We start from the raw sequence: 15,703 nt of genomic DNA on the forward strand, positions 1-15,703 counted from the left end.
GAACAAAGGTAAGATGTCATTTATAACGCATGGTGATCGCTGTATATATATATATATATATATATATATATATATATATAAATTAAAAAAAACGATGCCAGAATTGCGTTTTTTTGGTTACCTGGCCACCCAAAAAAATAGGATAAGTGAACAAAAATGTTCCCCAAAATGGTACGAATAAGGGTTTGTTCACGCGGCTTCGCAAAATACGTCTGAAAATACGGAGCCGTTTTCAGGTGAAAACAGCTCCTGATTTTCAGTGGTTTTTGTAGCAACTCGCGTTTTTCGCGGCGCATTTTACGGACGTTATTGGAGCTGTTTTTCAATGGAGGCAATGAAAAACGGCTCCAAAAACATCCCAAGAAGTGACATGCGGGTGTCTTTTTATGCACCGTATTTTGACAGCGACGCGTAAAATTACACCTCGTGGGAACAGAGCACCGTAAAACCCATTGCAAGCAATTGGCAGATGTTTGTAGGCGTATTAGGGGCTTTTTTTCAGGCGTAAAATTACGTCTGAAAACACCGTGTGAACATACCCTAATAACTACAGCTCGTCCCGCAAGAAAACAGTCCTAATACCACTACATCTATCAAAAAACAAAATGAGTTAAGGCTCCAATAAGCCAGGAAAGAAAAAATATGCAACTGTGCCGGCCCGAGAGTAACATTTCTTCTTTCAAGAGGCGAATTATCAAGGCCCTAAAATTAGGGAAGTAGGAACGGTAGAGCCTAAACATATCTGCTGGAAGTGAGGGTGCCCGTATTATACCAGGACAACACTTTCCCAGCAAAATGCCCCAAACTGCAAAGGTGCGAAGTGTGGACCAAAAGGGGGTAGAGAAACACCACCATTTATCAGTGTGACACTGGCCTGTGCATAAAGGATTGATTCACAGCAAAATATCTATGGATTATTTTATAGGGTTTTTTTTTTTTAACCCCATTTATTATACCACCTGACTCTGATGTACTTTGCCCAGCTTACATGTGCTCCCACATTATAAATTGAAATACCAGTAATACTCCAAACAAAACTACTGCCAAGCAAATCCAAAAGCCAAATGGCGCTCCCTCCTCTCTGAACCCTACAGCGTGCTCAAACAGCAGTTTACTTCCACATATATGGCATCGCCATACCCCGGAGAACCCTTTTAACAATTTTTGGGCTGTGTGTCTCCAGTGACACGAGCTGGGCACGACATATTTGCCACTGAAATGTCACATCTAGGGAAAATTTATATTTTTACTTTGCACCATCCGCAGCACAATCATTTATGGAAAAGACCTGTGGGGTGAAAATGCTCACTACACCCCTTAATAAATGCCTTGAGGGATGTTGTTTCCAAAATGGGGTCACTTCTCAGGGGTTTCTTTTTATTATTTCACATCTGAGCCCTGAAATTGTGAACCAATAATTTGTAAATCGTCAAATAAGGCCTCAATTTCGCAGGGTACTCTTTCACTCCTGAGCCTGGTCAAATGTCCAGGCAAAAGAATAGGGCCACATGTAGGGTGATTCTAAAAACGGGAAACACAGCATAATAATTAGAGAGCGGTCTTGTTATTGGGGCACAAGCTGGGCACCACATATTGGCATATCTATGGAAAAAATAAAAATTTTCACTCTGCAACATAGACTGCACACTAATTTCTGCAAAACACCTGCTGGGTTAACATGGTCACTACACCCTTACGTGAATACCTTGAGGGGTTTAGTTTCCAAAATGGGATCACTTCTGGGGGGTTTCCACTGTTTTGGTCCCTCAAGGGTTTTGCAAATGCTACATAGCGCCCAGAAACCAATCCAGCAAAATCTACACTCCAAAAGCAAAATGCCGCTCCTTCCCTTCTGAGCCCTACCAGGTGCCCAAACAGCAGTTTATGACCACATATAGGTTATTGCCGTACTCTGGAGAAATTGCTTTACAAATGTTAGGATACTTTTTTTCCTTTATTTGTTGAGAAAATGAAAAATTTTAAACTAAAGCTACGTCTTATTGAAGAAAAGGGATTGTTTTTATTTTCAATGCCCAATTCTAATACATTCTATGAAACAACGGTGGATCAAAATGCTCACTACACCCCTAGATGAATTCCTCAGGCAGTGTAGTTTCCTAAATGGTGTCACTTTTTGGGCGATTTCACAGTTTTGGTCCCATAGGGGCTTTGCAAATGCGACATGGCCTCCGCAAACCATTCCTGCTAAATTTGAGCTCCAAAAGCCAAATGGCGCTCTTTCCCTTCTACGCCCTGCCGTGTGTCCAAACAGCCATTTGGGACCACATATGGGATATTGTTTTACTCGGTAGAAGTTGCTTTACAAATTTTGCAGTGCTTTTCCTTCTTTAGTCCTCATGGAAACGAGAAAAAGTTAGCTTTTAATTCAATTTTAAATTTTCACAGCCTAATTCCAATAATTTCTGCAATAAACCTGTGGGGTCAAAATGCTCACTATACCTCTATATATTTTCCTTGAGTGTAGCTTCCCAAATGGGGTCACTTTTTGGGGATTTCCAATGTTTTGGCACCGCAAGAGCCTTTCAAACCGGACATTGTGCCCAAAATATATTGTAATAAAAATAAGGCCCCAAAATCCTCTAGGTGCTCCTTTCCTTCTGAGGCCGGTGCTTCAGTCCATTACCACACTAGGCCACATGTGGGATATTGCCTAAAACTGCAGAATCAGGGCAATAAACATTGAGTTGCATTTCTCTGATAAAACGGTGTTCCAAAAAAAATTAAAAATTGGTAAAATATTTTTTATTTCTGCAAAAAATAAAATAAAACTTGTAAATTTCACCTCTACTTTGCTTTAATTCCTGTGAAACGTCTTAGGCTACATTTACACGAGCGTATGAGATTCACGCTCGTGAAAACCGCATGTGAATTTGGTCCGTTATGCATCAGTGTGCATGCGTTATTCACGCACTCGCAAAGCATTTTTTTTTTATTACTTTCAATTAAATTGATGCGTAAATCACGCACAGCACACGGATGTGCATCCGTGTGCTGTGCGTGATTTTCACACCCATTGACTTCAATGGGCGATAGGTGCGTGAAAAATGCACCAATACAGGACATGCAGTGAGTTTTACGCAATGGACAAGCTGCGTGAAAACTCCTGCATGTGTGAATGGCCCCATTGAAAATCAATGGGTCAGTGTATTTTCACGCACAGCACCTGGGGGGGGGGGGGGGGGGGGGGTGTTTCTAATATATAAGGTCCTAAAAGCCACTTCACAACTGAACTGGCCCCTGTAAAAATAGCCTTTTGAAATTTAATTGAAAATGTGAGAAATTGCTGCTAAAGTTCTAAGCCTTGTAACATCCTATAAAAATTAAGGATGTTCAAAAAAAACAATGCCAATCTAAGGTAGACTTATGGGGGATGTTAAGTGGCAACGATTGTGTGTGGTATTACTATTGGTCTTACAAGCAGATACATTTAAAATTTAGAAAAATTGAAATTTTTGGGGGTTTTCCACAATTACTGAATGTATCGAGCAAATTTTGGCAGTAAAAGTCCAATCTGTCACCAGAAAGTCTCAGAATCGCTTGGATAGGTAAAAGCATTCTGAAGGTATTAACACAAAGTGAAACGTCAGATTTGAAAAAGGAGGTTCTGTCAGGGTCAAAAGTGGCTAAAGAGGGAAGGAGTTAAGGTATTTTCGGGCCGTAAACGCCCGAAAAACCGGAAGCAGAACGCCTCCAAACATCTGCCTATTGATTTCAATGGGAAACCGGTGATCAGTTCCGACGGAGTGTTTTTCGCAGCGGTTTTTTTTACGCTTAAAAGAACGGCCGCGAAAAATTGCAGGACACTTCTGGAGACGTTTTTGGAGCACTTTTCCATAGACTAGTGAAAAAAGCGCCACCAAACTCGCGAGTGGCACAAAAAAAACATCTGAAAATCAGGGAGCAGTTTTCTCTTGAAAACAGCTCCGTATTTTGAGATGTTTTTGACTCTGCGTGTGAACATACCCTTAGGGTACGTTCACACATCTTACCAAAATACGTCTGAAATTACGGAGCCGTTTTCAGGCGAAAAAAGCTCCTGAACCAGACGTTTTTGCAAGTGCACGCGTTTTTCACGGTGTCCATTACGGACTTAATTGGAGCCGTATTTCAATGGAGTCAATGAAAAACAGCGCCAATTACGTCCCAAGAAGCGACATGAACTTCTTTGAGGCGGGCATCTTTCTACGTGCCGTCTTTTGACAGCGACGCCTAAAACTACACCTCGTCTGAACAAGATCGTAAGACCCACTGCAAGCAATGGGCAATGATGTTTGCAGACGTAATGGAGCAGTTTTTTCAGGCGCAAAACGCCTGAAAATAGGCTGTGTGAACATACCCTTAAAGCTTCTTTTGAGGAGTTAGTGTCAATGGAAAAAAAAAAAAAAAAAAAAAATTGGCTCCAAAATCTCCTGAGTCGTTTTTAGAATTCACGAGGCATATTTTTACACTGCTGAACACCCAGCGGACACCAGACTTCTCATTTGCATACAATGCGCGGGTCATTAAAACTTCTCGGTTATGCCAGCAGCAGGTTTAGTAGTTTCCAGGGGTCAAGACTGCGGACAGACCCCCTTTAAAGAAGGAATACTGCAAACTCCTGTAACCTGCCCTTGCTTCAACCATTGTGACATCCAGTCTGACTAGAGTAGTTTCTCTATGATATTTAAAAGATCCTAAAAATAGCCATCATGCACGAAACCGATTTCCCACGCGTCTGCTCTGCCTCGTAGAAAATGCAGTGTTTCCAAAACACAAGAACAGCCGTAATAAACAGCGCAGCTGCCAATATCACGGCAACAACAACAAGGCAAAGAATCTAAGCAGCTGATCAAGAGCTTCTACAGCTGGGAGGAGTAACCATTGCACGATTACTATGCGGGTGGATGATTAGTGGTCTCAATGTATACTACATATTATCCAGATTTCTAGCATCTGGGACCATTAAGCTAAAGACTAGCGCGTGCAACCGCGGACGTGAAAAACTAACATTTTCACACGTCCAAGGTGCACCCGTGCGGGACATGTCATCACAGATCCCTCAGACTAGAGCCTATGGAGGGATGCGTGAAAATAGGACATGTCCTATTTTTCCAGACCCTTCACACGCACTATTGAAACAACGGCCATGTGAACAACCCCATTGACATACGTTTCTATGTGATGGGCGTTGTATTAACGGCCGTCACAGACTAGTTACACACTCGTCTGAATGAGCCCTTAAAGAGGCTCTGTCACCAGATTTTGCAACCCCTATCTGCTATTGCAGCAGATCGGCGCTGCAATGTAGATTACAGTAACGTTTTTATTTTTAAAAAAACGAGCATTTTTGGCCAAGTTATGACCATTTTTGTAGTTATGCAAATGAGGCTTGCAAAAGTCCAAGTGGGCGTGTATTATGTGCGTACATCGGGGCGTTTTTAATACTTTTACTAGCTGGGCGCTCTGATGAGAAGTATCATCCACTTCTCTTCAGAACGCCCAGCTTCTGGCAGTGCACAGACAGCGTGTTCGAGAGATCACGCTGTGACGTCACTCACAGGTCCTGCATCGTGTCAGACGAGCGAGGACACCGGCACCAGAGGCTACAGTTGATTCTGCAGCAGCATCGGCGTTAGCAGGTAAGTCGATGTAGCTACTTACCTGCAAACGCTGATGCTGCTGCAGAATCAACTGTAGCCTCTGGTGCCGGTGTCCTTGCTCGTCTGACACAATGCAGGACCTGTGAGTGACGTCACAGCGTGATCTCTCGAGATCACGCTGTGTCTGCACTGCCAGAAGCTGGGCGTTCTGAAGAGAAGTGGATGATACTTCTCATCAGAGCGCCCAGCTAGTAAAAGTAGTAAAAACGCCCCGATGTACGCACATAATACACGCCCAGTTGGACTTTTGCAAGCCTCATTTGCATAACTACAAAAATGGTCATAACTTGGCCAAAAATGCTCGTTTTTTAAAAATAAAAACGTTACTGTAATCTACATTGCAGCGCCGATCTGCTGCAATAGCAGATAGGGGTTGCAAAATCTGGTGACAAAGCCTCTTTAATCTACTCAATCCTGGAGTTTAGGCCTCATGCACACAACCGTAGTGGTTTGGCGATCCACAAATCCATTTGACCGTAAGAAACCTTCGTTGTGCATCCGTGTGTCATCAAGATTCATCAAAAAATTGATTTCAACAGTTTAGTGAAGACGCAAATCTGGACCGTAGAATGACTTGTGCGGTGTTTCTGCGGTCTGGATTCGCTGCCCGAGCACGCATCTGGATAAGCCAGGGTCGTGTGCATGGGGCCATAAAAAACAGATACATTTCGGATGCAGAAGCACAATCGTGTGCATGAGGCAAACATTTTTCAACATTTTTAATCGATATGTATAAAGATTCGTGCTTGCGGACTTTGTGTGAACAGTCTCTGTAGCGGGTTCTACATAAAAGGTTTTACTATTTCAGTAACACCGGATATCCCGCAGAAATTTGAGGGCCTCCATACATGTTGTATCAGGCTATAAAAATTCTATCTTTTCCTACCGCATAAAGACAGGGGAGAAGGTAACTGATAGAGCCGTGGCTAGTGTGAATACAAAGAGGTCATCTAGCGAATAATTCATATGTCTATACGCTGCAGCACTTCTGATCTATAGTGACGGACTAAAGAATCTAGGACTGGTCAGTCAAGCTTTCTACTAAAAAGCCAGACAGTACTATGTGCATAAGGTGAAAACGGTGTAGATTACACATTGTAGATCCATGTACCCTCTTGCAGACTGGTTTTCCCCATTCAATTGAAACGGGTGAACATGGACAAGGCGTGAAGGGCATGTTTCAATTCTGGACAATAAAAGCTTACATAGTAGGACAGGATGGAGGCGGGATGCAACAAACAAGAACGCTGCAGTAAGGAGTCTAGTCTGGATTCTAGGCAAGAAAAAAAATAAAAATATATAGAATTTTTGTTTAATTTATTTATTTCCCAGAATTCACTGGCAGATCTTGTGGCAAGGGAACCACCCCCAAAAACAGAGCCACACAACACTTGTTGACATACAGGAATCTGTCGGACAGGAGATTCTTCACATGGCAAACAGGATGAGGAAAGCCACCATGAGACAGAACAGTCCCATCGCTTCAGACAGGGCAAAGCCCAAGATGGCATAGGAGAACAGCTGCTGCTTAAGGGACGGGTTCCTGCAAAGCAAAAATGTAGACAAAGGATTACATTCAATAAAAAGGTAAAAGCAAAAGACCAGTCCTATTGTAAGTTATTAATAAATACAATACAGCAGAAAATGGAATATCATGGTAAAATAAAATAGGAAGATTTTATTCTGCATTTTCTAACAAGTTCAGTATTACTATTTTTCAGATATAAGACGCAGCAGTAATCAGGATCATTTATACAGGTTTTTTTGTGTTCTACTTTTACACAGTAAAAAACACTTTCTTCGAAATTATTCGGTTTTGAGTCTCCATATTGTAAGAGCCATAACTATGTTTTGACCGATGCAGCTGTATGAGGGTTTTTTTTTTTTGCTGGGACGAATTGTAGCTTTTATTGGTACCATTTTGGAGTACATGCGACTTTTTGATCAAATTTTAGTCGTGCATGTTAAATAATGTAATAGTCTTATAGTTGGGTTTGTTACGGACCAATTTAGTAACTTACTACTTTTTTTTTTTTTTCATAAGTATTTTGTAGGGGGAAAAAGTGTGTTTAATTTTTATTTTTTGTACTTGGGACTTTAACCTATTTCAAACTTTAGTTAACTTTTTTCGTCCCACTAGGGGACTTTATTATAATTGCGATAAAAAGATCGCACAGTACACTGCAATACCTCTGTATTGCAGTGTATTATTGCCTGCCAGTGTAAAATGGACCGGCATTTGTTTGGCCATGTCTCCGGCATGGCCTAACAGGCAATCACTAAAGGCCGACCGATGCACGCAGGGTGCCAGTGTGGTGAGAGAGGGAACTCCCTCCCTCTAAAATCACTCAGATGCGGTGCTCGCTATTGAGCGCCGCATCTGAGGGGTTAAATATGATCGGAGTCCACTGCTAGTGGTCTCCGATCGTTGCCCTGAAGCCTGAGGCTGTTAGCAGCAGCCCGGGGTCAGGAGCACCCCGCACGATGCGGGAAAAGTTCTTCTGAAGTGCCGACGTGAAAAGGCAGCGCTACAGAAGAACGATCCCAAACAGCCGACGTGAAAAGGCTATACACCGGTCGTTAAGGGGTTAAAGCAAACCTGGCTGAAATTTTAGGGAACGGCATTACGTGCAAATCCTTTATATACACGGTCATGAACAATCACTCCTGTAAAAGCAATGTATACATAGGTCAGGGAAGCCGAAGTAAAATCAAACTCCTTGCATTTCAGTTATCAGCAAACCATACATGAAGGCCATAGACTGACGTTACAGCAAACCTGTGACGCGGATCACGCTGCTTTAATGAATTGTAATTGCCAGTGGCTGCCCTGTTATATAGGTTTGCTCTCACTTTTGGCAGAAGGGGAATATAAAAACTACTTCCAAATACCTAGCTAAGGTACCTGCCCTCATTCATCCACAATGGGCTAAAAGAAGGATTCTGCATATATAGAAAGCCTTACTACTGCACCCCAAATATCCGTTTAGGACAATGGCCAATATCAGCACTCACGTGTTTAGTAAAGCAAAGGGTTTTTAGGTTGACAATTGTTAAATCAACCCCCTTGAGGTACCAGACTGGTCATACCTACCACCCCGGCACGACTAGTACATCAAGATGACTGACAGAAAAACTGTTTCTAGCACGAAAAACTATAGCGCAACTTTGGATGAATGATCGCCTTCCATCCATTGATCATTGGACGGGATTGGTCAATTCTGTGATACCTTTCAAGAAGGCTGTGTTTCTGAACCGTGGTTGTAGTACTACGTTTTCTAAAGTTTGGGATATCTGGAACAACTCCCGTCTGACAGTCAACCCCTCTGCTGTTTCACCAGATACTGTGATGTAGTAACATAGGTGACCCGCATTTTTATGGTGTATCGCCTTGAACTCACTGTGCTTGATTTATTAGATGCTCGTGGGTGACATAGGTCCCAGGCTGTTTTGTTTTATTTTATGTCCTCTTTATTGTAATGGTCAAACATACTTCAATGTAAACTAATAAAGGAGTCATTGTTTATAGCATCTTGTATTCATGGAATATACTTTGTGTGTTCTCATTGCTTGACTTTGTAAGATACAGCAGATTGGAACAAAGATGTATATACATAGTCAGAGATGGGTGACTGATTTTATACTTGTTACTGCAACAGTTCTAAATAAAACGAGTTAAAAAAAAAAAAAAAAAAAAAAATGACAACTGACAGAAGGGAGCTGGTAGATGAATCGCAGCTTATGGGGCAAGTGCTCATTTGAGTTTCAGGGTATGGTTTGACACAGCCACATTGCAGCTGAAAACCGTGCCAACGTACTGTTTCAGCCTGGTTTTCAAATGCATTATTAACGGCCCAGTGGTTTTGCAAGTAAAACTGCCATTTACCTACAAAGTTGTGCAGCCATTAATGAATAGACCCTTAAATGACCATACGATTTTGCAGGTAAACAGCAGTTTCTCACAAATGCGCACAGCCTTTATCAATTTGAAAACTGTGCCGAATAGGACGTCGGCGCACTTTTCAGCCATACAGCGGCTGTAGGTCAGCCACCCGTTTGCTACTATGCGAGACGGTTTTCTAAAGCTTTTTTGATTAGTAACCAGTGGTGGCTAGTCTGGTAATAGGCTCGCTTAATATATAGTCATTAAATATGTTAGTTACATAGCGCACTAGGGCTCAACTCACAGCTAACCTGTACTTCCCCTACAGCCTGGGTTCCAGGTAACAACCAAGGTGGGATATAACTGAACCATATTGAAGTCTGTACTGTAGGAGTGCCTTATAGTATACAGTATTAATTTCCTAAAAGCACTGAATTCCAAACCATGATTCTATAGGGGAATACAGTGAACAATACAGCGATGGAAAATGCTGTGTATTGAAAAACATTCAGTTCACAGAATAAAACTTTTTTTTTTTACGTGGCCGTTTTGAAAAATGGCCGCCTAAAAAAACAGCCGCGAAAAAGTGCAGGTCACTTCTTGGGCCGTTTTTCATAGACTATTAAACTCCAAAAAAAAAGTCTAAAAAAAACGTCCCGAAAATCACCAGTGGCTAAAAAAACGTCTGAAAATCAGGAGCGGTTTTCCCTTGAACAGCTCCGTATTTTCAGATGTTTTTGACTCCGCGTGTGAACATACCCTTAGATAAATCTGGCAGTGCTCTGGTGACCTAAATTCATGACGTGGAAACCAGATAAGAAAAACCTACACATTTTATTTTCTATTAAAAATGATCCTAGAAAAAAAACACATTGAATAACTAATGTCACAAATAAGGCATACTTCTATCAAAGAGGCATTCTGGATTTGCCTGACCCCCCCCCCCCCACCCCAAACACACTTTCCAAATGTAGTGATGTGTATTGATTTACCTGGTGCTGTATTTCATGGGATGCCACTCTGTACCGGTCTAAATGATCTTCATTCTGACTCCCTGTATCCTGCAGTGTCTACTGTAGGGACCGGAAGTCAGGCTCTCAATGCAAAGCAATGGGAGCCTCGAGTCTCAGACTTCCATTCACAGACAGACATTCCGTTTTTCCAGTAGACGCTGTAGGATACAAGTTGTCAGAGTACAAATATCCACACTGCGGCCTGGAACAAAGTGGGATGTGGGATCCCATAACATACAGCACCAGGTAAGTTGATACACATCAGTGCATTACATTTGCAAACTGGTAGGGGGTGTAAAAGAACAAAAGCCGGAGTGCTTCTTTGGGTTGACCATACACTAGATATTCTAGGCGACTGAAAATGCAACTTCAGACAATTTTCTGCAGGCTCCTTCTCGTGACACAAACGTGAGAAAATTCAGACTCCGGGTATGTTCACACGCATTGTTTTCAGAGGTAATTCGGGCGTTTTACGCCTCGAATTACGCCTGAAAACACGGCTCCATTACGCCTACAAACATTTGCCCATTGCTTTCAATGGGTTTTACGATGTTCTGTTCCCACGAGGTGCAATTTTATGCGTCGCTGTCTAAAGACGGCGCGTAAAAAGACGCCCGCGTCAAAGAAGTGCATGTCACTTCTTGGGACGTTTTTGGAGCAGTTTTTCATTGACTCCATTGAAAAACAGCTTCAATAAGATCTGTAAAATACGCGAGTTGTTAAAAAGAAGGTCTGAAATTACGGAGTTGGTTTTTGCCTGAAAACCGCTCCTGATTTTCAGACGTATTTTGCTACTGCGTGTGAACATACCCTTACAGCCTGACCATGAGCAACAAATTATTCAGAAAACAGCCACCTGAAATCATGAATGTAAGGCCAGCTTTACTTGAAAAAGGAGACATTTGTTATGGTAAAATGATATTGTATTAATAGCCTAAAATTTATCTGAAGTTGTTTTACCTGGCATATCCAATGATGAGGCTGCCGAACACTGTACCAATACCAGCACCAGAACCGGCCACTCCTACAGTGGCGGCTCCAGCACCAATAAACTTTGCAGCAGTATCAATATCCCGGCACACCGAGCTGCTCTGAATACCTCGAGCTGGAACCAGTGCCATCTGAAAAAAAGCATGCGAGACAATTAAAAAAAACAAAAACAAAAAAAACACAAACCTAATGGTTATGAATCTGGTTTATTTAGTACAGTTCACATAGGACTGCAAAAAAGGTACAAAATCAGGGATCTGCAACCAAAAGTGTTACAATACTCGGTAAACCAGAAATTAGGTAAATTAAAGAGGTTATCCGGTACTTTTAAAAATCCTTTCTATTGCAGGGAATGGTATAAATGAAACCACCAGGTACTCCCCACCTGAAATCCAACTGCTCCCCCCACCCAGCAGAGCAGCCTGGGTCTCAGTTGCTCCTGCAGCGGTCACGCGCCACTACAGCTGCGAATCGATGGCCTCAGCAGTGATGCTGCCATCTAAGGCCTAGTTCACACGGAGTATTTTGCAGGCAGATAATTCTGCCTGGGAAAATCAGCTCCTTTTTTTTTCTCCGCACCATACGTGTTTTTTTTGTGATTTTTGCCACTTTTTTTGGGGCGTTCTTTTACCTCTTCGAAAGGCAAATAAAAAAAACCACGAGGGGTTTTCCCAAAAAAAAAAACACATCAGAAACGCTGCGCCCATGACCGGCGTTTTTTGCCATCTCCCATTGATTTCAATTGGGTTTTTGAGGCAGAAAACGCCTCAAGATGGGTCATGTCGCAGTGAAGGACCCCAGGGCTGTCTGAACATATTTCCTGTTGTTAGGGCATACTGAGGTACGCCCTAACTGCCGCCTGTGTACAATCAGTAACAGGCTAATGTACTGGCATATAGATCTATGCCAGTACATTGCAGTTACAAAATCAAAAATCCCTTTATGGGATTAAAAAAAAAAGTTAAATGAATGTAAAAAAAAATTTATGATAAATAAATAGTAAAAAAAATACAGAAACATTTTTTATAATAAACTTTTTAAAATATAAGTCCCAAAACATGACATTTGGTATCGCCACGACCGTAACAACCTGTACAACAAATGTATAACATTATTTATGATGATCGGTGTATGGTGTAAAAAATAAAAAATAAATATTAAAACTGCTGCGCAACTGCTTTTTTTCTGCATTTTCGCCAAAATAAAAATGTATAGAAATGAAACGATAACGTATTTGTACCAAAAAATGGTACGTACATAAAGTACAACTCGTCGCGCAAAAAACAAAGTCTCATACAACTATGTCGTACAAAAAAATAAGAGAGTTATGAGCGTCGGGATGCAAAGAGGGAAATCTAAAAAAATTGCTCTGTCCTCAAGGCCAAAATTGGCCGTGTCCTTAAGGGGTTAAGCTACGTGCACATGGGGGTGGATTTCCCACAACATCTTTGATTGCGAAAAATCTGCAGCTTGTAGCAGAAAAGTGGATGAGATTTAAACAAATCTCATCCACGAGCTGCGTTAAAAAAAAAAACCACGATAACGCTGTGGAATTTCCACAAAATCTTGTCAGAAATTCTGCAGTGTTTACAATGTGTGGACGTACCCTTAAATTTCTGGTTATTTCCCAAATTTTTTCAATAGGCTAAAACTTAAAGCATAACAGATATTCAGTTTCTCCAACCTCCCCCCCCCCCAACCCCACTAAATTTAATGTCAAAATTAGGGTAACGTCTGTTTTTTTCCCGTACAGAAAAGCTCGGCAGGCTACGTTATTATGCCCAGGCTGTGAATAATCCAAACTTCCAACGCTTATTTTTCCATGTGTAATAATTAGGAACAAATTCACTATAGTAAAATGGTAAATCAGGTTTTTCAACGCCCTGTAGTTCGATCATGCGCTCTTGTACAATGCAGACCTGGGCACCAATGTTAGGGCTCCATCTGACATGGCTACTCAGCACCCAGCAATCACCTCAAGGGGGCACCGACAGGCTTTCAGAGGGTTTCCCTCTCTCTGTATAGCTACTTAGGAGGCCCCGGTCAGTGGTTAACACCTAAAGGAGGTTAAATGGACAGTATCAGAACGTTGTCTGTAGTACAGCCCGACACCGGCAAGTGATGGCATAGGCACAGGGGCAGTGCCCATGCCATCACTTGCAAGTGCTGGCTGTACCATGAAGCCGACACTAGCGTGGTGGTTCGCAGGAACGACCCGCTCATCACAACGTACTAATATGGAGCAGGTGGGAAGGGGTTACAGAGGGGCAGATTATACTAGCAAGACACAAATAATCTCACTTAGAAATGAGGATATTTGACTGGGGTAACAGCAGCGGACCATTTCAGTGTCAACACTTGACTAAGTAACCAATTTTTATCACATTACTTAGTGGAATGCGTATGCCCGTCATTTAATTTGTCTGTGTAAGGAAATGCTGCATCTGTCATGCAACGGATCCACCAATACCAGACGGACCCTTCTGACTTATAATGGGGGACGTTGGGTTTAGTTGTGGCGTTAGTCGTTCTGACGGGAAGAATAGCGATTCATTATTAGCCATTTGTCAAATTTATCGGAATCTGCGAGGAAGGATCCGAAAGGCAGCATAGCATTTGGGATGCTGACAAATACCAGTCTTGGTGCGGATGAGGTTTCAATAACAATTACAGTAGTGGTTCAGCGATCACAGCATCCTTTAACTACGGTGGAGGTTGACCTTATGAAGTTATTCACAGCCGGGCTAAAAATCTCGGCAGTCAAGGTTGAGGGATAGGACTTATGCATTAGACATAACGCGAGACTAGTAAACCACATGTATAAACAAAATGGTTTCTAGAAAGCATTTAGGAAATCACAGTACCTGCTCGGTCTTTACTAAAGGTTGGTTCAGAAGGGTGGTGGAGAGGGGTCTGCAGAACAGGCATGCTCCGTTCCTCACCTGTATATACAAAGAAACAAAGTCACATATTCCGAGCAGAATTTTTTTTCAAAACTGGGTACAATGAATACAGGAGTCACCAATCAATAAGTGGGTGCAGCGCAACGTGACTACAGATTGCTCTCAATATCAACAGTGAAGCATCAGTGCTGGCAGTGGAGGTAAGAGACGCTGGTGTAGGGGTCTAATCGAATAAATCCTCAAAATCTTACTTCTTGTTGAAGGGATCTTATGTTTCAGATTTGCGGGCTTGTAATTAGACCTCCCCTGCTTATCCTGCTCTAAAAGATGGACTGGTCCCCTCTCCTCACAGGTCTGTTTAAGTAAACACTTGTATTCCCCATAAAATTATAAAACTCTGCGTTGTGCCGTTCCTCTGTTATGATAGAGATTTATGAATAAATTTACATCCGGGTGTTACCATTCCCCTTGTCAAAGGGGTGTGCCCCAGTTGTCAATTTATTCACCCATTTCTAGGAGCAGCACAACACAGCGTTTAAGAAAAGATGCTGCAGAACTGATTTCATGGGGAATATAACCATTTACTACATTAGACATTTCATGAGAACAGACAGGATCTCTTCAAGCTTGTGCTTAGCAACTGGTGTTTTTGGCTGACAACACCGTTGGGCCCTTTTATACTTGTTGATTTAGCCCCTTCTCTTTCACGCCCGTCCAGGAACTGCAGCTCAGCGCCTGGACGGCAGCAGCACCGTATGGGAAAATACCCTCCATCTGAAACCAAATTTTGTGACTCTTTCCTGGGCCGAGATTCAGTAATTTTTCAACTAAGGTTCATACCCAAAACCCAATCAGTCACAGTCCAAACAAGGACAGGCACTTCCTTGTGATGACACATCGCACATTTCCCTTACTGCTGAATATTAGTAGAGGGATATGTATAAAGTGGGGACTTTGTTTTTTTTTTAACCCGTTAGTGACCGTCCCATAGTCTTTTTACGTTGGTCACTAACGGGCCTTATTCCGATGCCATAGACTTTTTACGTCGCGGCATCGGAATAAGTAAACAGAGCAGGGAGCTGTCAAATCTCCCTGCTCTCAGCTGCCAGAGGCAGCTGCGGGCTGGGAGCGTCCCTGCTCTGCCGGGTGAGATCGATATTAGTATCGATCTCACCTGTTTAACCCCTCAGATGCGGTGCTCAATAGCGAGCACCGCATCTGAGTGATTTGGAAGAGAGGTGATTTGCAGTGTAT

The 15,703-nt window shown here is 42.2% G+C and overlaps 1 protein-coding gene across 4 annotated transcripts in view; it reads right to left on the bottom strand.

Moving 5' to 3' along the window:
• Positions 1-6,965: 6,965 nt before the first annotated feature.
• The window catches only part of ATP5MC2 (ATP synthase membrane subunit c locus 2), a 116,647-nt gene continuing 107,909 nt past the window's right edge, over positions 6,966-15,703 (bottom strand). For all 4 annotated transcript variants that reach the window (XM_075850095.1, XM_075850092.1, XM_075850094.1 and 1 more), the window contains exons 3-5: positions 14,411-14,488; positions 11,517-11,677; positions 6,966-7,203 (exon numbers count right to left, since the gene is read on the bottom strand). In XM_075850095.1, coding sequence (XP_075706210.1) covers positions 7,089-7,203; positions 11,517-11,677; positions 14,411-14,488 — 354 coding nt within the window. In that variant the 3' untranslated portion in view covers positions 6,966-7,088. The remainder of the gene's footprint in view (positions 7,204-11,516; positions 11,678-14,410; positions 14,489-15,703) is intronic.

This window comes from Rhinoderma darwinii, chromosome 2 (genome assembly GCF_050947455.1).
Source record: "Rhinoderma darwinii isolate aRhiDar2 chromosome 2, aRhiDar2.hap1, whole genome shotgun sequence".
In the NCBI taxonomy this organism is placed as follows: Eukaryota; Metazoa; Chordata; class Amphibia; order Anura; family Rhinodermatidae; genus Rhinoderma; species Rhinoderma darwinii.